The sequence below is a fragment of the Myripristis murdjan genome, chromosome 19 (assembly GCF_902150065.1).
Source record: "Myripristis murdjan chromosome 19, fMyrMur1.1, whole genome shotgun sequence".
Lineage (NCBI taxonomy): Eukaryota > Metazoa > Chordata > Actinopteri > Holocentriformes > Holocentridae > Myripristis > Myripristis murdjan.
In genome coordinates this window covers 23815291-23842861 of record NC_043998.1, presented here as the reverse complement: position 1 = coordinate 23842861, position 27571 = coordinate 23815291, and the positions used below count along the sequence as shown (strand labels likewise).

At 40.9% G+C, this 27571-nt stretch overlaps 1 protein-coding gene across 2 annotated transcripts in view; it reads right to left on the bottom strand.

Moving 5' to 3' along the window:
- Positions 1–27345, bottom strand: part of mms19 (MMS19 homolog, cytosolic iron-sulfur assembly component) — a 38301-nt gene extending 10956 nt beyond the window's left edge. Inside the window, exons 1-22 of one of the 2 annotated variants that reach the window (XM_030077209.1) lie at positions 27220–27345; positions 24883–24931; positions 23558–23658; positions 21346–21431; positions 20564–20638; positions 19540–19609; positions 18534–18662; positions 18315–18376; positions 15294–15380; positions 14968–15042; positions 14370–14447; positions 12171–12309; positions 11111–11265; positions 8946–9024; positions 8652–8777; positions 7537–7618; positions 6880–6977; positions 5925–6089; positions 3863–4018; positions 2341–2440; positions 1296–1398; positions 514–597 (exon numbers count right to left, since the gene is read on the bottom strand). In XM_030077209.1, the coding sequence (XP_029933069.1) occupies positions 514–597; positions 1296–1398; positions 2341–2440; positions 3863–4018; positions 5925–6089; positions 6880–6977; positions 7537–7618; positions 8652–8777; positions 8946–9024; positions 11111–11265; positions 12171–12309; positions 14370–14447; positions 14968–15042; positions 15294–15380; positions 18315–18376; positions 18534–18662; positions 19540–19609; positions 20564–20638; positions 21346–21431; positions 23558–23658; positions 24883–24931; positions 27220–27307 (2187 nt within the window). In that variant the 5' untranslated portion in view covers positions 27308–27345. The remainder of the gene's footprint in view (positions 1–513; positions 598–1295; positions 1399–2340; positions 2441–3862; positions 4019–5924; positions 6090–6879; positions 6978–7536; positions 7619–8651; positions 8778–8945; positions 9025–11110; positions 11266–12170; positions 12310–14369; positions 14448–14967; positions 15043–15293; positions 15381–18314; positions 18377–18533; positions 18663–19539; positions 19610–20563; positions 20639–21345; positions 21432–23557; positions 23659–24882; positions 24932–27219) is intronic. The other variant, XM_030077210.1, reaches the window with a different exon arrangement.
- Between the last annotated feature and the right edge of the window lie 226 nt (positions 27346–27571).

Genomic DNA, 27571 nt, shown 5'->3' with positions numbered 1-27571 from the left:
TTCACGGCCAAAAAAACATACCAGACAAAAACGAAAACTAAAGACATTTTTCCTCCATAATTTTAGTTGATTTTAGTTTTATAACCACACAGCACAGTTTCAGTTACTTAATTTATTTTTGGTGAATACTCGTTTTTATTTTTATTTCAGTTATTTTCAGTTAAAATGTTTTCCGCAGCTAGTTTTCGCTGTTTAGTTCATTTTCATTACCAGTAATAAACTAGGACCCTGGTAAAACCACATGATGCTCAAGCTTGAGTTTGGACTGATTTGAAAAAAATAAAATAATAAAAAACTGCTGGGTTTAAAAAGATCATCAGGAAATCACAAATCCTGTCCAGCGATGATGCTCGTGTGTGAGAACGGAGACTCTGCATCCTGTGTGTTTCTGTGTCTTTATGTCTCTTCCTGTCGTGTGTGTGTGTGTGTGTGTGTTTCATTGTCCGTGGCAGCGTTTCTCCGTCAGCACCACGTTCAGGTCTCAGTGTTTGACGTGTTTGACGTGTGACTTACGGACGGTGGCAGCGAGCACACGCAGCCCATCAGCAGGCAGACGAGCTGCGTCCGCCTCCACGACTCGTCCTGCTGCTGCTGCTGCTGCCAAAACAGCAAAACAACGTGTCAACACACTGACATGAAATATATATATATTTTCACACAGTTAGCTGGTTCTCTATTTAATAATGTGCAACTGTTCAGTGATAAAAAACACAAAAAAATGGTTGTATTTTTAGACTAAAATTGCCAAGAAACTGGTGTTGCTTCCTGAAAAACCAACAGATTTACAAATACAACACAAATACATACAAATTAAACCAAAAAAAAAAAAAAAAAGAGTCACATTTCTAATTCAGCTGATAAAATGGACTGGTGGAGCGATTTTGTGAAAAAATCAACACGCTCACAGATCTCTGACAGTAAACGATCTGCTGCTCCGGGTTAATTAAAGGAATTCTCCAAAGTTTTGGGCAAAATCCCTTTTTTTTTTCCAACTGAACTGAACCGCTGGACGTCCAGAGGTGGAAATGGTGTCCAACATCTGGTCTCAGTCTGGGGAAGTCGGAAAAAAGGCGATTTTGCCCAAAACGTTGCAGCGTTCCTTTAAAACCAAACAAGAATCCTTTGCAAATTCACTTTTGTTTTGTTTCTCGTTTCGTTTTTGGAGACGTCGTGGAGGTCAGAGGTTCAACCAGCCGGTTTCTGCTTCAGTTACTCTTTCTCTGCTGCTTTGTTCATTTAACACACACACACACACACACACACACACACACACACACACACACGCAGACACACACCTTGAGCAGCTGGATGTGTGAGGGGAAGGAGTTGTCGGGCAGGAAGGAAACATCATCGTCCAGGAAGAGAGACACGGCCCTCGACGCCGTCTGAGCCGCGAATCTGTGAGACAGAAAACCCCCGAGAGGAAACCACATCAACCTCACACACCTGGGAGTGTGTCGGGAAACTGAAGAGCAAACACTGACACACACACACACACACACACACACACACACCACAAAAAAACCTGACAAACAGAGCACAGGAGAGCTCTCGGGGTATGTGCGGCTGTCAAAAAGCCAAAGTTATGACAGATTTAAAATGCAAAACAGAAAAAATTAAAGAAACAAAAACATCAAAAACAACTGATCTAACAGTAAATACAAGCTGAATAATTTTAACAATTTAAACAATGAGCTCTCACTGCCGCCAACATGTGAAGTCCCTGAGCGCCGCTTTAATTTGTGATAATTTATTTTAGGACTTTTCTGGACTTTTTAAAAGGTGCACTGTGTAGTTTTGACAAATATTTGTTTACAAGGGCAGAGCCTGCCACTACACAGGCAATTTTAAAAAATTTATTTAACAAATCAAAGGAAAGATAGCAAACAGAGGGCTGGAAGAGACTTTTTTAGAATAGAAAATTTGTCTGCAAATAAAACTACAGGCCCTGCAGCAGTGTGAACTGGTAAATATCAGTGTCCTGGACGCCCATTTTATCAGGATGGTTTGTTAATTTTCTATAAAACAAGCCGAATAACAGCACTCACAGTTCAATGGTCCTCTATTTATTGTGGGCTCTCTTTATTTTGCTCCCAATAAATAGAAGAATAATGAACTTTGAGTGCCGGTTTATTTGATTCTTGGACTCATGTTTAAGATTTGGAGCTGTGCACATTTCTACTTTTGACTTTGTTTTCTATAAATAAAATTTAATTAATGACTATAGGATTTTTGTGAGATTTCAGATTTTAAAACTGCATATTGCTGCTTTAAAGAGAGCTAACAAAATTTAAGACAGTGTGTGTGTGTGTGTGAGTGTGTGTGTGAGTGTGTACTGACGTGGGCTGCTGCCGGGAGCAGGCGGTGCTGATGACAGGAACCAGCGCCGACAGGACGGCCTCCTCGGCCAGGGGGCTGCTGCCACGCGGCGAAGCCTCACCTGCACGGCGACAGGAAGCTGTTAATGAGGCTCTACCTGATTTATACAGACATGATCAGAACAGGGAGCATCTTTGTGTTCCCTTGAGCAAGGCACGTCACCCCCAAACACACTGTTCATCATGTCTCCATGTAAAATAAAATAATAAAATCAAAGAGGCGATGAGTGAGGTTTGTTTCTGCCTGTCAGTGTCGCTGCAGTTCCTGCTGTTTGCCAGGAGAGGGCGCTAAAGGCTGACTAAAACAAGCTGCATCCTCTCATTTGATTAATGTGGAAGTGTGACACAAAAGATTACATTAATTATCAATAGTCAGTATTAGGTTAGGGCTTAATGAAAGGGATGTAGGAGAGTTAAAAAGAAATGCTATTTTGAATTATTTAGGCTCACCTTCAGTGTACAAATCAAATTTTTCTTCACACTAAGTAAAAAAATCCACCAGTGGGATGAGATTAATCATCTTGTTTCCATAATTTTGTTGAAACAAGTGTCATTTTCTTCATCCCAGTGGCTGATCTGATTTATTCTGCCTGTTTGTACATATTTATACCAAAGTTGTTATGGTTAAATAAAACTAAAACTAGGTGTGACAAAAAAAACAAAACAAAAAAAAACTGACTTTAGAAAAAATGAAAACTAATTGAAACAATACTGTGTTCATAGATAATGAACTAAAATAAAATTTTAAAAGTCTTGAGGCGGTGGAGCGGATGTTCACTGAGACTGAGACGTCGACATGACACAAACATTAGAGTAAAAAATATCAGAATAAAAAAACTAACTCACACTAATACTGACACTAAGAAAAATTCGAACCAGTAAAACAAAAAAACAAAAAAAAAATAAAATAAAATAAAAACCAAACTGAAACTGAACTGATGTGAAAACAAATAAAAAGTTAGACGAAAATAAAAACTAATAAAAAATACAAAATTATAATAACTCTGATTTTTCCTCCCAGAAAAAAACCTGAAACAAGTGAAATTATCTCTTATAATGAATTTGACCAAATCGACAAAGACTAAAACTAAAGGCATTTTCTGTATATTTCGATTTTTTGTTTAGTTAGCTTTGTAAGCATACAATATCATTTCAGTTAGTTTTTATTTTCATTTCAGGCAACAAATGTTATTTTTTTTCAAATCTAGTTTCAGTGAACCATAAAAACTTTGGTATAACATAATATATATGTAGAAACAAGGCAGAATAAATCAGATCAGCCACCAGGATCAAGAAAATGACACTCGACTCCAGAAAATTCAGAAAACAAGTTGATCAGTGCTGGAAACAAGTGGGATTATATCGTCCCAGTGTGGGATTACCTCATGACACCAGCTGATTTTTCATCGTGTGAAAAAACAAGATTTGAGCCCTGAAGCTGGGACTAAATGAGGTTTTCTGTGGGACGGGACGGGGCGCCTCACCCTGCACGGCCGCCTGCAGGGCCAGACTCAGCAGCTGCGGGATGATGACGTCATGGAAGCAGCGGCCGGTCTCCTCGGCGTCCCGGGCCTGCTCCGCTATCCTCTGCAGGCTGTGGCACGCCGACTCCACCTCGTCCAGCGAGAAACACGCCACACCTGCGAAACAGAGCACGTCTACATTAAAACAAGGCGTCATTTTGCCGTCCGCTGCTCGTGTACGCGCTCGCTGTGAATTTCTGGCTCGTATCTGATTAAAGTACGGATCGGTGCAGCTCGGTCAATCAGTATCAACGCTCATCGGATGTGATACTTGACGCGTATCTTTTGACGGGAGATGTTCGGTGTCAGCAGGCGGCACAGGATCTTGCATTTCAGCAGCACGGCGGGGTCTCGTTACTGGATCATATTTTCTTTACAAAGACAAAAAAGATGTCCCATCATCTGTTCCACGATCTGCTTCTGGTATGTGGAGACGAGCAAACGCACTGGACTTGTATTTTGTCTTCAACAGCTGCATGATGCCAATCAATTCGTTTTTCAGTCACCGAATCACCGCTGTAAATCTTTTCACAGCAGGAGTACCCCATCAATACATGTTTCCTTTTTGAGTCGCCTTAAGAAGAACAAGTTAAAAACAAAGAAAGCATCTTAACAGTTTCAGCTTGACATCGCATCATCATTTAAAGGCGCTTTCGGACCGGAGGAACGTTTTTAAAGTTCAAGAACATCTGGAGGAGCTGCCGTCTTTTTTTTTGTCTTTGCACAGCAGGAACTGGGAGCAAGTGCAGCTCTTAGGACGCCGTTTTCTGAGGGACTTTTTTTTCTTTTTAGCTCCTTCTACAGGGTCGGTACTTTCCAGGCACAAGAGGAACCTTGAGTGATGTCACGGTGATCGGTCCAGTGGCCAGTCAAACCAACGAGCCGAGGTTTGGTCTTCTGCTTGCACAACGAAACGAGCACAAAACAAACGGCCCGACACTGAGGTCCAGACTTCACTGAACATGTATACAACGGAGGAAATACAACATGATTTTGACTCGACAAAGTGAAATACAGACATGGCATAATAATCACAGGCTCACATCACCTCAGTGTTCCTACTAGCGAAAACAGAAAAAGGCCTTGAAGACATGTAATGCAGCTCTCAGAGGAGCTTCCCAGTGGGTAGTTCATGTCACCAGCTGCTTTTCCACTGTGGCACCAAACGTGGGCGTGTTACTGCGTGCCGAGGCCGGCTGCATCTCCGCGGTCTCCTCCGGTCTCTGCTGGCTCCTCAGTGGGCCTGTCCTGCCCAGTTTCCAGCTGCTGAGGGCCCAGAGGATCCCTACAGGCCAGACAGGGCTGACCCAGCTGAGGCGGAGCTAAGGCCGGTGGGCGGGGCTTATCTGACTGTGGGCGGGGCTTATCTGGATGTGGGCGGTGCGGCGGTGCAGCTGATAAGTCAGCGCAGCAGCTCGCTTTGTAGCAGAAACATAGCAGAGGAAAGAAAAATGAAGAATCAACGAGGACATCAGGGCTCTGCTCGCCGTTTGGACAGAGGACAGTGTCCAACGTCAAATCCACGGCGTTTGACGAACTGAAGAAGTTATGTGATATAAAGTGAGAGAGCTGGGATCCAACACACAACGGGACAGGTCCGCCAAACACTGAGGAATCTGAACAAACTGAGGCAGTTAAATCACACAACGCACAACAAGTGGCGTCCAAAGGAAAAAGATCACATGGCTCGTAGTTCTGCAGGAGTTCGTTGGTGCCAGGTGACTTTAACCCCTCGCTTCCTGCTTCCCCCTCGCCGCATGGACGGGACGAGACTGCCGGGCGATCGGCACACCGGCAGAAACGTGAATGTTTTTTGTCAGGGAGCGCGTCCCACCCCTTAAGGCTGAGTCCCGATCGCAGCGTCCTGGGATCGAATCCGACCTCAGGCCCTTTGCTGCAGGTCGTCGCTTCTCTCCCTCTCCTGCCTTTCCTGTTTCTCTCGTCAAATAAAACTATAAGACCAAAATAATAACATCAAATCTTGACAAATCGTGTCATGGCGAACTGAACCCCTCCGGTTTACCTGTGTGTGCAGATCTGAGGACCTGGAGGAGGACGGGCGTGCTCTCCTGCACCACGGCAGGCAGCGTGGACACCGCCGCCAGGGCCGAGAAACACCGCTGACGCACTGCATGATGGGAATGTGGCTTGGGAAGTGTGTTGCTGTCGTCGTCTTGGATCATGGGCTCTGAGCGGAGGAGAGGAGGGAAACGTCTCATCGGCTGATCTGCCGTCTCATTCACATCAGATTATAATCTGTCGCACGGAGTCTCTCTTCTTGTCATTTTCCACATCTTCTCTTTGGTTTATTTTACATTAAGTAATATTTGTACAATGTGTTCTACCTACTTCATGCTCCATACATTAAATTTAAACTTTTTGGTTTATTTCACCTCAGGAAATTGTATTTTCTATCATTTTACATACTTTAATCCCACTGTAATCTACTTTTTCCCCCAAACCTCTCATTCTTATCTTCCACTGAACATGTTTTAGTCTTGAAACTGTTGGTTGTGTTTGATTATACAGCCTTAATTTCAGATATGTGTGTTGGGCAATGCTCTGTTTTTTTTCTTGATGATTTATTTCCTTCCTTTTCTCGTATTTCCTGCTGCAGCGACTGACTTTCCCTCTCACCAAATGAAAGACAGTTTTCAGTTTCCCTCCTCAAGGCTTTTCTACTTGAACTTTTACTTGCGTTTTTGCAAATATTTACAATTTCACCACAGAATTCCCCATGAGTCATTTAACAAGCCCCTAAAATCCTCACTTCCCCACATCACTGCTGCTAATCTGAGATGTAAAAATTCAAATTCTTTCACTACTTTTTTTTTTTTTTTTTTCTGTCAGCGCTAATCATTTCGGCAGCTGTTCACAAAAATGGCTCAAAATGGCTTGCATCTGGCGAGAGTTAAAAAAAAAAAATAGTTTATGTGATGTCGTGCAGGAGTTAAACCACACCTGGGCTTGTCTCTTACCAGAGAAAATCTGCAGCTTCAGCCTCGGGATCATTTTACTGATAAAAGCTGCAGGATGTAACTTGGCCAAAGTGCCGGCACAGTCCACTACGGCAAGACTGGAGGGACAAACCACGGCAAAGACACAAAGAGAGAGAGAGAGAGGTTTACGTTGGGTTTATCTACATGTAAATGCGCTAAAAAATTCATAGGAAATGCCAACTGTGCATGAGAAATACCAATAATATCAATAATACTGGAAATGACTGTAAAACATCTCAAACTAGAAAATGAGCTTGTTGGCGGTGGTAATCTGAACATCAGCCAAAACTTATTTAAATCATAATGACATGAAACAGAGAGGAAACATCTGACAATGCGGTCACATGACTGACCTGACTTTATTAAATCAGGTTAGTCAATTAGGAACGGCAGGAAATTCAGGTGATTACATTTCTATGATTGATTAATCATTTTTCCAGTAAAAAAGCCAAACGCCGGCCTGATCCGACCTCTAAAGACGTCACTCTGGGCTCTGACGACTTCTCATGAGGCTTTTTTTTTTCATTATTCTTCACACTTTATAAACCAAACGATCAATCAGCGATGGAAATAAAAAAAATAAAAAAATCGCTGCGTTGACTGACGATGAAAACAACGGTTAGTCGCAGCCCTTACTAGACTTTGTCGTCGTTCTCCTCCAGCATCACTCGGGTCAGGTGATCGACGGCGAGCTCGACTTCGCCGTCCTGCAGCAGACCTGAGAGCGAGCGAGCGAGCGAGAGAGAGAGAGAGAGAGAGAGAGGATGATGAGAGTCATTCTGCCATCTATCATCTAATGACGTCATTTCTTCCTTTTATTTATTTATTTTTTTAGGGATGTACCCGTCTATGCACAAAACCTTTAAAGTCAGCACATGTGCTAGGCAGGTAAAAATCAGGATCAAAGCGATGGATTGTCCAATTCTCAGGCCGATATTCAGAATTTTTCAGTAATCTGTGTTGTAATTTTGCCTGACGAAAACCGCTCCGACTCCGCCTCTCCGTCTGAAAGGAGTTACACTTTTTGTTTCAGTTTTAGTCGATTTAAATTTAAATGCTCGCAAAAGGCATCATCAGCATTTCAACACAAATCAATTAATTCAATATTTGTTCATTCAATACAAGGTTTGTGCTGGCATGGTGATTCTACACTTTAAATAAAGATTAAATTAATTACTCCATCCTTACTCAAAACCCTGTTATGGAGTTAATAAATTCATAAATTAGCTATTGTGATTTTTTTTTTTTTTTCTAAATTTCAGGTGACTTTTACAGCTAATTTTCTGTTTTTTTTTTTTTTTTTTTTTTTTTTTTTAAATATTCTTTACTAATACAATATGTTAATTCAACACAAGGTTTGTGCTGGCATTACAAATTTGGAAATTTTGACACTGCAATTTTCAAAATTACTACAAATGGATATTGGCTTTAAATGCATTGACAATCGGTGTCCCAGATCACTAAAAATCAATATCAGCCCTGAAAAATCTACACCAGTTGATCCTTAATCAAAATGCTCTAATGGAGTTAATAAATTTGTTCCCAGTGTTTGAATTGATCTCTTTTCCTCAAGATGTCTGTATAAGACAGACAGATGTACTTTATTGATCTCTGATTGGGAGGCTCCGCCCTCGAGGCGCAGCAGAGTAAACAACGCCTTCTTACTTATTATCAACACGAGCAGCAGATTTATGGCGAACAAAAACAAGTGTGGGGAGGGCGTGGAGATGGAGGAGTGTGCTGGCTCTCACCTGCCTGCTGCCCCAGCGCCGTGAGGACGGACGTGGCCGTGACCTGCAGGCCGGCGCTGCTCTCCGACAGCGCCGAGAACACGATGTTGCACAGCGACTGGCGGAAAGCTGAAAACACACTCTCCTCTGACAGAGAGAGAGAGAGAGAGAGAGAGAGAGAGAAGGAGAGAGAGAGGGAGGGAGGGACAGACAAACATTAAGATCTGCTTGCACTTTATTTTCTTCGTTCAAAACAAAGCCGGCAAAGCGTCTCGGGTCCCGGCGGCCGCGGACACCAGCGGCTGCAGCTCTCACCTTTCTCTGCTGACTGGCTGCTTTTGGCCGGAGCGATGAAGCCCTGCAGCACCTCCAGTAACGTCCGCCGCTGGGAAGACTGGAGCAACACAGACACATTTTAGTATCAGAGTCACTGCGGTCATGACACACATCTTTGGACTCTGGTATCACAGGTATGAGCACAGCGGGGGGAAAATGAAACAACGCCATGTCCAAAAATAAAATTTACCCCTTCATGTTCCACCAGCTGACTTACAGTCTTTTAAAGCTGGAGTGAAGACACTGATACGATCATATGAAACTAGACAACCTAAGGAACCGATTAATGCCAAGTATGTCATGCGAGGATGTCGGCAGGCAGGTTAAATATCGCTCCAAAGTGAGGCTACGTCTTGGCGAGTGACTCCAAATCAAAGCATGGATTTTTCTGTGGTGTTCCTCAAGGTCTTGGTGTCCTAATGTGGGATTTTGGAGGGATTTATGACCATTTTTATTATTTCTCCAGTGGTCAAAATAGTCAAATTTTGCACCAAAACTGTGTAACAAATAACATCAACCCCAAATTTGCTGCAACAACTTGTGAGACATAATTGAACATGGGAATGGCTTCAAATGTCCTAACCCTTACGCACTCTAAATAAATGAAAAAATAAACCAAATCACAATGTTTATGACAGATTTATGACTAGAATAACTCAACACACGGAGCTGAGCTGCATCTCAACTTAATCTTCAGGTTTCCAGCTTTCAGATGATGCTCCCCACCTCTATTTCGCTTCTACTGCTGACCTTTGACCTCCTACTGAGGAACCCCTGACCCCCCTCAGTAAAATGGGTCTAAAGAAAAGGCCAGACTTAAGTTGTCTAAAATGTAATATGCAGACACATAAAAGCAACCATCTCACACACACACACACACATGCACCGTCTAATTTCCATTTGTACTCGTCTGGGGAGGAGAAACACAAAGTACAAAACGTATTTCCACGGGACATATTTTGCAGAATTGCACAACTTCCCCTGTTGCTGCATGGCGCGCTGCATGTGATCAGCATTAGTCATCTGGAGCCGGAGATTCTGCTGCGCAACACACACACACACACACACTCGGCCTGTGAATATGTCTTCACACAGATCTGCTTTCATCGGTGTGAATTTTGTGCAAAACTGACAAAAAAATAAAATACGGCGTGAGACTCACAAAATGTTCCCTGTGCCAGAAGCTGCTCAGTGCAGTTTTAGAAAAATCAGCTGCTGCCGTGTTTTTTCCAGCAAACTCGAGCACAAAAACTCCTCGTCTCCCTCTCCTCTACATACAGTCGATACAATCTCTCTCTTTTTGTTTTTCCCTTTGAGCCGCCACTGAGTCTTTCTTCTGCTGAGAGGCTTTTTGGGCCAGGGATATGAACAACTACATAAATAAATAAAATAAAATTAATTAAACAAAATAAAAACACATAACTCAAAAAAAACAACAACAGCCAGAATCTATAATTCAATAATAATTAATAATAATAATAATAATAGTGCAATACCCCGGTGTACATACAGGTATACTTTTTACATATTCTCAATTTCTTATTTCTATATGTATTGCTGTAATATAATTGTATTATTTATCCAAATATTTTCCCATCATGTTTTTTTTTTTCAAATTTCTAAAGCAAATGTTTTAAAATTTGAATCTTGTGTTTATTATAATTTTTTATAATATATAATTTTTTTATAATTTCAATAATTTCACAATTTTTTTTATTTATTTATTTATTTTTTTCTCTTGAGAATTGGAGCAACTGCAACTGACTCAATTTCCCCTCAGTGATCAATAAAGTATATCTGATTCTGATTATAACCTTATAACACTGGAGTGCTGTTTTCGATTTTCTCATTACAACTGGTTTCCACTGGGGAAAAAAATTAAGGTCCCTGTCTAGCAGCTAATTTCTCTTTTTTTGTTTGTTTTTTGGGCTTTTTTTTTTTTTTTTTTTTTTTTTACAAACGCTTCCCATAGGATTTAATGTTTAACAAAAAAAAAAAAAAAAGTATAGCAACTTCCTGTGGACGAGCACGATGGTTATTCTCCTCTAAACTGGGAATTTAAACTGTAAAAAGGAGCAGATTCGAGCAAACTGAAACATTTAGACTTGATAATACTGAACTCAGGTGAGCGTGTGTGTCCTCACCTGAGTCCTGCTGTTGTACTGCTCGATGAGCGAGGGCATGACGGCGGCCGCCACCGCGTGACTCGCCCTGTAGGAGGCGCTGGAGGCCGCCTGCAGGAGCTTGGCGCTGGGCCACACCAGCTTCAGGTCCGGCTCGCTCAGGTGATGCTGGCAGTCTGAAATGAAGCCAAAAAAAAAACAAAACAGTATGATGTAAGTTGGCTAAGAATAATAAACAGCGCTTTTTAAATCATTTCAGAAATCGGCTGTTGTTCAGTTTCATGCAGAAGAGCTTGACATTTTTGACCAAAAGTGAGTAAAAAGATGGATAAATTACATTAGATAATATGTTTATGTGGGAGTGAAGACCCCCTAAATTCAAATTTAAGATGATTTGATGACTTTTAAGGCCTAATATTAAAGATACAAAACTGAATTTAAGACATTTTAAGACTTAAGGACCTGCAGACAGGCCGTCCATAGATACAGAAAAACAATCTGCAGAGCTTGAAAGACGTTGATTTCTTTGCATATTGTATCTATGTTGATTTTATTTAATGATTTAATTTTTTCCACAGAGAAGAGAGTAAAATTCAAGGGAAACACTGACTAACTGTCAGTGAAGGAAAAAGTAAAGCCTGCACAAACTTTATTAGAGATAACATTTTCATCAGGGTAAATCTAATTTTTTCATATAAACAAGAATTTGGAGACGGGAATTGTCAGCATGCAGGAAAGTTTCTCCGTCCAATCAGCTTCCTTGGTTTTTGGTTTGATGATGATGATGGTGAACTTGTTAACCTCGTTAACACCGTGGAGGTGTTGGTGGATTCTCTAAAGTTAGTTAGGCTTATGAAATCATGAAAGAGGCTGGGAAAGATTTATAATCTACTGTGGCAAAAGGAAAAAAAAGAGTTCCTTTGTGTTGAGGGTGGCAGGTCAAACACACATCCACACACACTCTGTCCATGTTATTTAGTGTCTTTCTCTCGTTTTGTTGTTTTCGTCTCTCTCTCTCTCTCTCCGGCTCTGTTTGCATTTCTCCGTCTCGTCTCGGTAAACGAGCTTCACGAGAACCAACCTGAGAGAACGAGGTCCAGGAAGGCTCTGAGGGCGTCGTCCGAGTCGGAGCTGACGACCGAGCGGGACAGACAGGACGTGAGGGCGGTGAGGGCGGCGAGGCCGGCGGACTCCACCCGCTCGCTGTTGGTCTGAAACACCTGCAGGCGGAGAGGAGAGGAGAGGAGAGGGGAGGAGAGGAGAGGAGAGGAGAGGAGGAGAGGAGAGGAGAGGAGAGGAGAGGAGAGGAGGAGAGGAGAGGAGAGGAGAGGAGAGGAGAGGAGAGGAGGAGAGGAGAGGAGAGGAGAGGAGAGGAGAGGAGAGGAGAGGAGAGGAGAGGAGGAGAGGAGAGGAGAGCGGCCACAACGTCAGATCGGTTTCTACAGACACAACCGGAGCGGAAACGTTTATCTCACTGCATTTATTGTTATTTATTCTTTTACCTTTAGTTCTAAACTGATATAACCGTGTATTCTTCTTTTATTATTTACAGTTTGATTTTAGTTGTGTCTCAATGTTTTGCATGGACCTCAGCAGCAGTGAAAAGAAGTTTTAAATAAATAAAATGAATGAATGAATGAATGAATGAATACTGACAATTACAAACATGGCTGCTGTGAAAAGAGCAACTGGGACAGGAGGGTCAAAACTGGGGATGAACAACCGGACAGCGATGGAAAAAAAAAACAAAAAAAAAAACAATAAGGTGATAAGTCATTGATTGTACGTCACTTTTTGAACAAGCTCTTTATAAAAAAAAAAAAGGTCTAAAATAGAAAAAGAGACAAAAAGAAAAATGAGATCCTTGTATTGCATTTTATATTGTAATATAGGGACACTGCAATAAAAAATATACTTTGGTTCAGGACAAGGAGTTTTTGTTTTAACATGATAAAATCTTTACAGGCACGAGGACACAGCCAAGTCTTACATAGAGACTCAAAACTGTAACAAAATAATGTTTTTAAGTATGAAAAAAAATGCTAAAAGCTGTTAATTATGTTAGAGTAAAAGAAATCATTTCTGTGACCGACATGGTCGAGTAAATAAAAAACAGCAAATGAGAATGACCAAAAAAACAAAAAGAACAAAACAAAACTGGTCCAACCACTGGAAACCCCGGTCAAAACAGAGGTGGAGGATGAAACCTCTAACAACCAGTGTGACGGAAAACCAACTATATTAAGACATTGTGGTCAAAATACATGACACACACACACACACACACACACACACACACAAACACAAATTGAAAGGGTGTTTGAAACAAAATTCTTAGGTGTCATTATGGACCATAAACTGAATTGGAAAATGCATATCAATTACATTAAATCAAAATTAGCCAAATCAATTGCTATACTTTACAACGTAAAGGATTTGTTGAACGAGCATGCCTTGTATATTTTGTATTGTTCAGTCGTCGTCCCCTACATAACTTATTGCCTAGAAATATGGGGGAATGCATATCCTACCCATACTAGACCTATTTTCATCCTTCAAAAAAGAGCTGTAAGGATTATCACAAAATCAAACTACAGAGAACCATCAAATGGATTATTTATTAAATTAAGGGCTTTCAAATTCATGGACCTAGTGGACTACAAAATAGCATTGATAATGTACAAGGCATATAACAATCTATTACCTTGTGAAATATTGAGCATGTTTAAAAAAAGGGAATGTAGATACGAGCTCCGAGGGAAAGATATGATGGAGAAAATAAAATCCAGGACCAAAATAAAAGATCAATGTATTTCTGTGAGGGGTGTGGATGTATGCAATGGTCTAGACGATGAATTGAAGATGTGCCAGTCAGTCCTCGAATTTAAACGTTTGTTCAAAAGTAAGGTATTTGAAAAATATGAGAAAAGTATTTGATGACTCAGATACCATTCTGAAGTTATATTTGGGATCTTTTGTGTAAAATGCTATAATATTTTGTTTAATGTTTTGAAAAATTTTGATCTGATCAAGCTGAAGGTTAGGCGAAAGTAAGCGCTAGCTTCAGCCTATGCCTTTTCGGTTGTGGATATTTTCATTTATACTGACAGAATGTGTATTTATTTGTTTATTTATTTATTCATTTTTCCCGTTAAACAGTGTAAATTTAAATGACCTGACCGAAATAAATTTTTTTTTTTTCATTTTCATTCATTCATTCATAACACAGTGAGATTATCACGTCAAACACACTTCATTTTGTTTTGAGTGTGAAACATACCTCTCTGCGCAGCGAAGCCCACAGACCGGGGAGGAACTCGGCCACGTTCTTGTGTTCATACAACGACACACACGCAGCCTGAAACACACACACACACACACACACACACACACACACACACACAGGTTAACCCATTTCACACTTGAGTTCGTATACCTACGACTAACTAATCCCTGGGCCGAGGTTAGCCTCGATTCATACCAGAACTTATTAATTAAAGAGTCACACTTCAAAATAAAAGCCTCAGGTTAATCCTCAGAAAACTGAAATATTTTGATTGGGCAACAATCATCATTCAACATGTTTCTGAGAATACTGCTAATCTGAATGCACAACTTTCACTTTTAACCAAAGATTTTTCCTCCACACTTTTGCTTTGAGGATTTGAGGATTATTTTCCGCACCACTCGTCAGGTGAGATAATGCGACCCGTATTGTTTTTCTGGATTTATTTTGTCAAAAAGCTTTGCCGGCTCGTTTCCCGAACCTGTGCAAAGTGTTTTGTTGTTTTACAGAGAAGCATATATCGCTCATATTCTCTGAAATAGATTTTTTTCTCAGCCAGGATTTGAGCAGACAGAGCGAGGGATTTTCTCACCAGAGTCTGCAGCGAGTCCAGCTTGGCGCTCTGCACGTCCGAGTCCAGCTTCTCGATGATCAGAGGCAACAGAAACTGGGAGAGGCCAGACAACAGAGAGAGAAATAAATAAATAATAAATAATAAAAATCAAATAATTGAATAACAATAAATAAATGAAATTAAAAATTTAAAATAAGTAAATAAAAAATAACAATAATAGCAATAATAAATAATGATAATACAATAACAGCAATAACAGCTTAGCAATAATTTATAATAACAATAATTTATTTGTAAAGTGTTTCAGAAAAAAAAACAAAAAAAAACAAGCTGTTAAGTCGTACCTCAGCGAACTGCGGCGTCCCGGCGAGGACGCCCCTCAGAGAGAGGATGAGCTCCTCCTGCGTGATGCCGTGCGGGTCGTTCGGAGGCTGGAGGGGAAAAAAAACAAAAAACAAAATCATGAGCACGCTTCCACGAGTAATGAAGGAGTCAAAATGAGAAGCTGCTCTCGTCACAGGAGTTTATAAAACCAAAGCTAATAACGTCATTCCTGTCGGCTCGATTAGTCATTTCACTTTTGATCGACCTGCTCGAGAAGTTTCCTGGTGAATTAATTTTTCATGGTAAAGTGCAATAAAGAAAAGCAGAATAAAGAGCCGCTAACCCTACAACAGTTTCATCAGTCTGTCTTCACTGGAAGGCTGGAGTGTCGCATGATAAAGCTCAGCAGGAAACACTGAATCATTTTGGAGCAAAAATGGAAAAATTAAAGGTAATTAACACTGCCAAAAAAAAAAAAAAAAATCTGCTATACATCCAACACCTGGGAACAAGGATACTATAGTTACCTAAAATTAAATTAAAAACTAAAACTAGGAGTGAAAAAAACATTTTACTTAACTGAAATAAAAATAAAAACAAGACATTAGAAAATATATGAAAACTAACTGAAACAATATTATGTGCTTATACAACTAACTAAAATTAAATATACATATATATATAGATAGATATAGATATCTATAGATATAGATATATATCTATATCTATATCTATATCTATATCTATAGATAGATAGATAGATAGATAGATAGATAGATAGATAGTTATAGATACAGAAACTGTCTTTAAGTTTTAGTCTTTGTCAGTTTGGTCAAATATGTCACCACAATACCTATTCTGACCTATTCTAAGAACCCCCCCCCCCCCCCCCCCCCCCACACCCCCATCCCCCACCCACCCACCCAAAAAAAAAACAAACTAAAACTAATACTGAAACTAAAACTAATACTGAAACAAAAAGTAAGACTGAAACTAACCATTGTTAAACTAAAAAACTAAACTGCAACCAGCAAACCCACTCTGGAAACTACCTGAAACTAAACTGGATTGGAAAATAAATAAATATATAAAATAAAAAATAAAAAAATAATGAAAAATACCAAACTGAAATAACTCTGCTGGGGAGAAAAAAAATCCCCGAGTCATGCAGCTTGGACACGAACATGACAGTGCATAAACACAAAGAGTGCTCGTCATGCCAGCTGCTCTGTTATCATGTAGCCAGGTAATAACAGCTTATTACCGTTTGATTAACATCCAAAACTGTAATCAGGGAAATTGCTGGTTTTCCCGTGCGGAGCAAATTATGAAGCTGCTGCCGTTTCCTGCTTTCCCATAAAGTCTCCAGGTAAACACCGGAGTGTGACGCACATCCAGAGAGCACAGCTCGCAACGTGGGATTATTTAGGCTCTGAACTGAGTCACTAACATGCTGAAATGTTGCTGGCTGTATGAGCTTGTGAATTAGATTAGATTGCATCAGATTAAAGACTTATTTCTGCAAAAAAAATCATCTTTTTCTTATGCAAAGGTCAGTTTTAGGTGAGAATGTGTTATGGTTATAGACTCCTTTAGCTTAGACTGCAAGCTGCTGGCAGGGGGAAGAAAAAAAATCAATTCAGGTTAAGTTAGAAAAAATTTGTGGGATTTCCCCCTATAGATGCTAAAGTGAAAAATCTAGTTTCCTATGTGCAAGTAAATGTAGCATAATGAGCGCACATATCCGATCTACAAAAGGGATTTTCCCAGCAGGTTTAGTGTAACATATAAACATAAAGAAAGATAATATGTTTATGTGGGAATGAAGGCCTCCTAAATTCACATTTAGGATTCAACATGATTTAATGAATTTTAAGGCCTAATATTAAAAGTTGCAAAAATGAATTTAAGAGATTTCAACATACAGAAATCAAATGAGGTTTTGTAAACTGAGGGGGAAAAGATGCAACACTGGTGAGTGACATTTTAAGTTTTGTTTTTAAGCCCTTAAATTCTTAATTTCCCCTTATGTTTCCCCTTAAAAAAAAACATTTTTGGCCATAATGTCACATCCATGTTGTGTCTCTGCTGGTTACAGTTCTTCACCGAAGCTCCATCACACTAATACGATAGAAATTTGTTTTATAGCTAAAGTACCACATCAAATAGAATCTCCATGTCTTGTGCTTCATTTTAGACGCATTTAATTCAGCAGCACATCTTTGGAAACCTCGGGATCCTCACAAGAACTTAAAATCAAGCTCTTCTTCTCTGTTGCAGCCTCATTTCGGATTTACGGTGGTCCTTATTTATTGCGGGAGTTATGTTCTAAAAATAAAAATAAATAAAAATAAATCCGCGAAGTAGTCAGCTTTATTTTTCACAATTATTATAGATGTTTTAAGGCTGTAAACCCCCTCACTACACACTTTATACACTTTTCTCAGACAGGCATTAACATTTTCTCACTTTTCTCTCTTGTTTAAACTCTCAAAGTTCAAACCTTCGTAGAAAAATAAGTCCAGTAAAAAAAAAAAAAAAAGCATGCAAAATTGCACTTAAAAAAAATCCGCAAAACTGCGATAGGTGCGAAAGGTGATGAAAACAAAACCCTTTCACTTGGGGGCCCGAACGTCGACACGCCTGACCCAAATGGAAAAAACCCACGAGGCATTTTTACGAGCTTGTTTCATGATTGCGTGGTGAGGAAGTGCTGCAGCCGTCGTCTGGCACAGAGACAAACAAAAACCACATCCTGCACAGCATCACCTCACCTCGCATCACATCACATCACATCACATCATATCATATCAGCCAGCGGCGTGGCGGCGACGGGATAGTTTGTTTCAGACAGTCAACAAACTATGGCATCACCGTGACCCTGGCGTGATGCAAGCAGACGAGGAGACGGTCAGGGCCGTTATTGTTTCCCGCAGAGGTCGCCTGAGGTCACAGGAAGTCGGTGATGACATTTCTGTCTGCCGCGATCTCTGGTTTCATCTGCCAGTCAGGCCACGGCAGCTGAGTAAACAGGGACTCACCGGGGTGAAGTCGATGGGGAAATAGCAGGACGTCACCTCGAACAGCTCCTCCGCGAATTTACCTGCGACGGCAGACAGGAAATTAACAGGAAAGTGAGTTCAGGTTGGCGCCCGCCTCGCTCGGAAATGTGACCTTTTGGATCCTGGATTTCCCAGAGAGAAACTCAAGAGACGTGTGTGTGTGTGTGTGTGTGTGTTTGTGTGTGTGCGAGCTCTCACCCAGATCATAACCCCCGTAGATGATGTTCCTGGCGATCTGGAACGCCAGGAGGAGGTTGCGAGGATCCTTCTCGCCGTCCATCGACTGGACAAACCCAAACACAAAGTCGGCCCCCAAACTCTTCAGCTCTGTTGGAAAAAACAGATTCAGCCGGGAAGAGAGGAGGGATGACGGATACTAGGGGGTGTAAATCACCAGTTTCATCACGATAGTATATTATATCAATAATTTGGACAATGACACGATATCAAAAAGTCAGCCATGATACGATTTTGATTCAATTTAGGGGCAGATGATCGATATGAGACAAGATCATTCTGCTCATTTAACACAATCAGTTACATCACAACGCCATGTTTCTGTTGTAGCTGCTTCTGAGGATTTTATCTCGTATCGGTTTTGTTTGCATAAGGCATGAAATTTGTCTCTTCTCTGCAATCCAAAATATTTCCACATTGCCAATTTTTTCCTGATAGTAGTAGGGGGGAGAAGATATCTTTACTGTCTTTGTCTTGGCTACCGTTATCGGCCTGGCGGTGGCGCTGTTTGAAGGCGGTGTGCTTGGATGGAAATGGTGCCGTGGGAATTTCAAAATAAAGGTTAATCTCTATGATGGCGATATGATTGATATTTTTCTCACGTCATATGCTGCAAATGGCTCAAGTGTTCGACCACCGTACACTTATGTCACTCGAGGTTCCTCTTCTGCCCGGAAAGCACCTCGTAAAGTACCTCGTAAAGTACCGTGTACCAAGTGAAGTTCCTACTCTAGTACTCCTAGAAAAGTACCACGAAGTACGAGCTAAAAAAACTCCCTCAAAATGTTCCCGGTCCCTGCAGTGCAGACACACAAAAGCTCCTCCAACACTTCTTAGAAGTCTGAAAAAGTTCCTCGGGTCAGAAAACACTTACTAAGGATCAAATTCAATCACACACACACACACACACACACACACACACACACACACACACACACACACACACACACAGGTCTCTCTCTCTTACCGGCCTCCCTGGACTCCATGAGGTTGATGAGCATGTTGTACACACAGGATCTCTCCGCCAGCATCAGAGACTGGAGAAACACACACACACACACACACACACACACACACACACACACAGAGACCTCGGATCAGCTCTCTACCCACAATGCCATGGTTCACAAATGTGTCAGTCAAGTTTATCAGCAAGGACTTTCAACAGAGGGAGGGGCTTCAAAGAACAGAAATACGGATTAAAAAAAGGGATAAAATGAACAAGTGACAGAGCAAGAACATCGCAACTCTGTAAAGGAATGAGGTCAGAGCGTGTGTGTGTGTTGTGGTTCACCGGAGAGATAAGTGAATGGGAAGCAACAGACAGTGCCATATCCTGATCTACCAAACACATGCAAATCAAATTCACTGCCGTACTTCAAGAAGCTCTGCGTCTCCTAACGAACAGATCGCTGGAATTTCAGTTTCTACAAATCTATCAAAGCCTCTATAAATCTCTCTCCGAGAAAAAAAAATCTAATTTCAGAGATCAGTTTCTCATTTACATCTTGGGATACAAAGGTTAAGGCACTCTGTGGACAAACTATGTGTTCTTTTGTTTTCCTTTCCTGTGTGTCAGGGCTATTTTCAAATGATTGTTATCGTTTTTGAAGCGTCTTTGTGTATTCTTGTCTCATCGGTGTATATATATTTTTTTACTTTCTTCTCCTCTTCCTCCTTTATCACTTACATGTGCAAATGAAACTAAACCCACTCGATCATTAAAGCTGCACTAAGCAACTCTGCACAGTCGGCTTATGTAGTGACGTTAATAAACAGCACACTCCCGAATGTCCTGATGTGTTTTTCTTAGTGGGCGCTGCACGGCGAGCAGGTGAACAAAACAAAACAAAACAAAATTATGGCAGCGGGTCGTTTTTCGTTTTTTTTATCTCATTCTCTGTGGTGTAACTCTCTCTTCTTCACGCTTCTTCATGATTTAAGGTGTTCGGGCGAGCGCAGCTTCAAGGCGTTACGGCGTGGAGCCTCACCTGAACGTGGACGTCCTGGAAAAGAGAGCGCAGCATGGACACGGCACAGCCAGGGGGCAGCACCGAGCATTTTGTCTGCAACCAAAACAAAAATATAAAAGTACAAATTACGAAACTATTATTATCAGGATCTAAGATAAGATAAGATAAGATATTCCTTTATTAGTCCCACAGTGGGGAAATTTCACAAAACTAAGAATAGCACAGAAAGAAAGTGCAGTAAATTTAAATGCTTGTGAAAGAGGCTGTGGTGAGACGCCTTTCACCAGCATTTAAATTTAAAAAAAAATCTGACGTTAACCCAGTATCACTGATCTGACATTTAAATATCTCATTTTAATAGTTATAAATATATCATTTTAGTAATTACAATATAGTTTTCTGGTCTTTTTTTTTTTTTTTGGTTTTGAAATTTTCCAGTCATGTTTTGTTCATATTCTACAAGTTTTTTTAAGCTCTGGTCATTTTCTTTTTTTTTTTTCTTTTTTTTCAGATTTTTTTCTCATTATAATTTTTTTTTTTTTACTTTTTTTAGCTAGTGTGCCAATCACCTTTTTCCACGTGTTAGAAAGTAATCTTGTGAATTCAGCTCATGAAAATAAAAAATACATGGAAAAAAAATGAGATTTTGTGGGAAAACAAATCTGAACTGCACCTATTTTGTCTACACATGAAACTGGCTAGAGTTAAAAAAAAAAAAAAACATGAAAACATGTAGGCAAAATGTTTTTAATTTTCCTATTTTCTGCCGATGGAGAGTTAACTCTGTGGCTGTGGCTCACCAGCGCTTGGAGCCCCTGCAGGACGTGCGGGATGATGACGTAGTGATCCTTCAGCCGGTTCTCGTAGAAGGCGACGAGAACCTCCACTGTGGAGAAACCAGACGAGAGACAGGTGACGCTCAACAATCGCTTTCTGAGGGACGAAGCGCTGCTGCACCGAGCCGGGCCGTGAAAACATTACGCTATAAGGAGGAGAGCGAGGCACGACGCTCGCTCCTCACACAATCAGTGTGGTCTGTGGATCCCAAATTGGTGAATTCTTGTGTTGCAGCAGTGGCAGCTCGTCCAGACGTCACACAGCCACAACAGCAAAAATACACAAAATCTACCTCTCAACACTGGAAGGGAGAAATCTGTATCTTTAAAAAAAAAAAAAAAAAAAAAAAAAAAAACACAACAAATATCCTGAAATAAACAATACTTCATTTTGGCATTGCTGTGTAGCCAACAACTTATTGTTTGTTTTAAATACTTAAAGGCTACATGCCACTGTTCTCTTTTGTAATGTTAAAATTTATTTTTCTAATTATGTAGAAGCATGTTTATTATTTCCATTTATACCACGGTCTGGGTGAATACTCGATTCTGATTGGCTGCAGGGTGTCCGTTAAAACGTGTTATAGGACACCTGTAAAAAAAAGTTCCGGTCAAATAGCCTGATTGTTCTAAATTATTGCGCTGGCTCAAACGCCAGTTGGTAACCTTGGCAACAGAAACTCAGAACATACGTTAACATACGTTATTTTACAGTTTATTTATCACAACGGCAAGACAGTAGACAAAACATGAGTGATTTTGTAGTTTCCTTCAACCTATTTGGTGAATTTGATAATTTTGAAGACTGGGATGCAGCACAAGAGAAAGAGAGAAGAGAAAATAAAAAGGAGACGCGACACAAGGAGGTGACACCGGAGGAATTGAACACTTTAGAGGATGACAAGGACGAGGTAAACACAAAGAAAACCACGAAATGGGCAGTTAAAACATTAAGAGACTTCCTGGCTCAGAAAAACATGGACATCAACTTTGAGAGCTACACTGCCACTACTCTCAATGACATTTTGCGACTGTTTTATGCCTCTGTCCAGTCGACTAAGGAAGGAGGAGAATACAGGGTTGCCAGTTTGAGGAGTTTGAGAGCCTCCGCTTCGCGTCGGACGGTTCACGCCTCCGCGTCGTCCATTAATTTCTGATAATGGACACCTCGTCGGGCATTATCCCTTACATATTTCTCATGTCTCGGCTGGATACTGCAGCTGAAATTCTGTGCAATCTAAAAGGTTTTTAATTCAAGCACAGATGACTTAATGTTTGATCTAAATGCTTGAATGTTCAACAGATTTTAATAAACGAGTGTATGTTGAAGTAAATGGGATTTTTTTTTGTCCATGGTATCAAAACGGGTATCGAGAATCATGGAAATTCACTGGTTTTGGTAGTGAGTAGTGAACTTCTGGTATCATCACACCCCTTCCAACAAGGGGAACTAAATCCCACCCGGCCCTGCTGGAGCCGATTAAAACTCCATTTTATTACATGAAGATAGAAGTCAAGAGCAATATTAAATAAGAAAATCCCTTTCAAGAAAACATCCACCTTCATTTAACCTACCATGGGCATGTATTTTTCTTTAGATGATGTCACATAATTTATTTGCAGCTTTTCTATCCTCCACCAGCTTTCATTCAGTTCCCTCAAAGAGCAAGAGCTTCGTTCGAGAGCTGTCATTTCGCAGCGACGCTCAACAATCACACCAGGAGATGATCCGTCGTAGAAGGAGCGACGGCTGCGCCACAGGAGCGGCAGATGCACCAGAATACAATACAGCAACCGGCCACGCGGCATATTGAGAAAATGTCTCAGCCTCAATAACAGACGCGTATAACTCACTGCTGACTCATCGCACTTTGAAGCTATTTCTGTGAGCACACGCCCAGCTCTGACTGAAGCTTCAGAGATGTTCACACCTCTTCTCTGTGGGTTACTGCAAGTCATTAAAAGGAAATCACTCGGTAGGTTGAGAGAGGAGAGCAGGTTCACCAAACACAATCACAATCTTAACTCCTACAATGCACTGAACATAACAGACTGATGATACATGGCAGTGTAGTGCAGGTATAGGTGGATTTTCCCTTGATAGCAAAGGGAGTTTGATGGAAGAGAACACAGAATAATAAAATACAGCTGAATAAAACAAAAAAACGAGGCCTACCTTCTCCCTCAGACAGATCTCCATAGCACTCCTGCAGCACGTGAGAGAGCAGCTGGACTCCTCTGGCTCGTGTGTGAGGCTGCGAGCTCGTCAGACTCAGGCTGCAACACAGAGCGGAGTCATAACTTTATTGATGTGGCACGTTTCAAAGCAAAGTTACAGTGTGCTGCACAAACAAGGGAGAGACAAAGGAAAAAGCACCGGAGCAGTCAAACACAAAAAAAGACGTGCATTTCAAGTCCACGTGATCCACTGTGTAAATAAGACAGCTTCAGAGCTGCTGGAAGGTTTATTTTTTCACTTTGACAGATCCAGGCTAACAACTTCCACAGGCTTCATGTCTTTATGCTAAGCTAACATGAAATGCTACCCATCAGAGCTGAACCACTGGACGTACAGAGGTGGAAAATGGTATCAAACATTTTGTCTCAGTCTGGGTGAGTCGGAAAAATTGCCGTTTTGCCCACAATGTCAGCATATTCCTTTAAGGGATTAAGAGAAAGCCGGTTAGCACAGGTAGATTTCTGCAGGAGAAACCTGATCACTATCACTGTCGCACCTTATTCGTGATTCTGAACGGCTTTTTCTCATATGGGCATGTGCAAGAAAAGAGAGAGGATAAGGAAACTGATAGGATAAACACAATGAACACACATATGCACACACAAACACACACACACATACACACACTGCACAATCTTCTGTTAGGATCGGTTCAAAGTGAAGGAGTCATCTGTGAGTCCCACACATTATCACATCAGTGTGAATTACATGCTGCATGATGGACCAGATGATGCCAAAAGTCTGTTTTGGAAAAGCCTGAACGTATTGAACGCCAGTGTCAAGTGTTTAACAACTTGGAGACTGAAACATATACCGGCAATGCTGAATGTGTGCAGGTTATTCACTTGATGTAAAATGTGTAAAGCCTTGTTTTGGGCGGGGCTTGATACATAGCTACTAAAACAAGTATTCCTTAAAAAAAAAAAAAAAAAAAAGACTGTGACTGTTAGGCTAGGTAAGCTGTTCCAAAGGGTTTGAGACAGACAGTTCCCTTGAATCATCACACAATGTTCAGTCAAGAGAAACAGAATTAAGACAGAAGTCACACATGAAGAGGAAAGAGGACGCACCACTTGATTCTGTCATTCAAAAACATCTTCCCAACTCCCATTAGTCCTAAACAAGCCTCTGCACATAAATCTCTTAAACAGCTCCCACATTTTTACATGCAGTCACACCAATAAGTTATGGAAGCAGACTGGCAAAGAAAGAACAATGGTACAACAGTGTTGTTATGATATGAGGCTGAGTTGACTTCTTACCCCAGTGCTTCCACCAGCTGCAGGACTGTAAACTGTCCACTTTTGATTCCTGAAAAAAAAAAAAAAAACATCATTCACTTATTGCAGCCAAGCAGAGACAAGAGAATCTTCAAAATATAAGGCTGAAATACCAAAGTAAAAAATTGACATGATTGCACAAGGAAATTAGAATTAGAACTTGTATGTGTGAATAAAAAGCACTTGTAAATAAAATAATGTTAGACTTCATTCTTGTTTGTGTTTTTTGACTGTGCTTTAATCTCTTCAACTCAGCGGTTTTGTTCGAATCCACAGAGCTAGGCTATATTTTAACTTCTAGTGGAGATCTTGAGGTTTCTAAAGATCCCAATGTACATCTTATCAGCAATATAAAATCTGACGTAGAAGCCAGTGTGCAATACATAACAATACAGAAATGTACACAGGTCAATAGTCAGAGTTAAACTGACAAGGTGCATATTTGCCACTGATAAGGAGTAGGTTTGAACACAATATTGCACTTGAGGACAGATGCAAGATAACAGTAAACAGCCCAGCAGTAACAAAGGTGTAATATCAATGACAGATGTGCAAAGAGCTAAATGAAAAGTAGTGCAATCAGCTGCCCAACACGCCTAATAGAAAGTCAATGCAATATAAGCAACAGGATGCATGCATGATTATGTTAGGGTGGGGAAAACTGATTCTCTTAAGTATCACAGTTCTGGTTTTATTATTTCTTATTACTGCATCAATTAAGTAAGTAAAGTAAGTAAAGATAGACCTCTGGCCTAAAGATCTCTGAATGAAAATGGCTTCTCTGGGCAGCCACGGCTCTCCCCTTTGCAGACACGCCCACCTTCTGCTAATCCCATGCAGTTTGGGCCACAAACCCTGCAGTCCACATGTGTTCTTGTGGCCTGTTGTAAAATGGTGTGTGTGTGCAGACTGGGGCCTAAACAGTCTTGGAGCTGCATCAGTTGGCTTTGACTGGAAAGCTGAGACTCTTGTGGATTCAATGAGCCACATTTGATTCCTGTGTGATGATGTTGGCCCCCATAGCAGCCATTTCACTGCAGGCAGAGAGCATTTTTTGAAACTTGACATCACTGTATACAATCACCTATAGTGACCTCAACCTCATGAAACTTTACAACCACAAACTAGAGGATCGTGCAAAAAGCAAACCTCACAACAGACCATAATACTGAATTGCAATACCTGTAGAATCGCAATGCATATCAAATCAGCACCCAAGAATCCTGGCAAAATCTGTTTATACTGTGAATTTGGACATTGCCCACATCTATGCACACTGTATACATCGATGCACACTGGTTTTATTGGCTTTTTATCATCTATTTATCATCTGGGTGCTATTTATTTATTTATAATCTGTTTATACTGTAAATTTGCACATTGCCCTCATCTATGCACATTGTATACATCGATGCACACTGGTTTTATTGGTTTTTTGCACATTGTTTTTTTTTTTTGGCACATTGGTACTTAGATCTTTAGATCTCGAGGGTCATCTTTTATATCTTTTATTCATCTTTTATTCTTTATTTTTGATTTACTTATTCTTTATTTTTGATTTACTTAATCTTGTACTCTGTGGATACTGCTGAAAGCTGTGAATTTCCTTCGGGATGAATAAAGTATCTATCTATCTATCTATCTCTAGTATCGAACCGGGAAACAGAAGCATATCCTCTCAGCCGTATATTGTGTTATTAGAGAACATGTGTGCTATGTTTTGGGGTTTTCCTGCTGGCAGCTCTCCTCAGTGACCATGAGCATCGGCCGGGTCATGGTACAGAGTTCATTGACAGGATGCTTTCAAAAGACGCAAAGGGCACATGGGAAAAGTTTGCCTCAAGCGTTTGCGGTGATGTCTGAACAGAAACCCCATGCTTCATCCTTCATTCTAACCTTCATCTTTTTCCTGACAGAAAGTGTTGGAGGTAAACTTTGGCCGGCGGCGCACAAAGACAGCAGGAGGACAGGAGGAGGAGGAGGGGGGCTCAGGCTGTTAGCAAGCGGCATGCGGTCAAACTGGACCCGGCTAGCATCACAAACCGCGTTATTTCTCTCTGACAACAGCGTGTAAAGCAAGGACTACAGCGAGTGTGAGTCGACATGAGCGACAACCCGGACACGCCTGTGTTTTTCTGCATAACATCACGGTTACAGCAGCACACAGGATGTTGCGGGCTAACTAGCTAGCTAGCGTTAGCTCGGATGTCACGCTGAGTTGCGCATCAGTGAAACAGCAGTTCCGCGGGCTCAAACGCCCTCATTTGCCGACTAATCTCCTCCAGGGCGCCGTCGGGAAAACATTACGAGGGCTGTTACCTGTCGCCGTGTCCCCGGCCTTGCTGTCCTGCAGCCCCGACACAAATTCCTCCACCAGAGACAGCAGCAAGGCGCTATCCGCAGCCATCGTGCCCCGGTTTGCTGCGACGCAACGCGCATGCGCGGAAAGTTTGGGGTGAACCGCAAAACACGCTTCAAAGTGTTTTTCATCGCAGCGTGTGTGTTGTGTTGTGTGAGACACTGAAATCGATCAAAAACTGTGAATTATCTTTTTTTTTTTTTCAAATCTTTATTGACAATTCAGATTAATATAAACACGTTTGGATAGAAACAAAAAACAACAACAAAAACAAACAGACAAAAATATAGAGTAATACTCAGTGTCATGCAA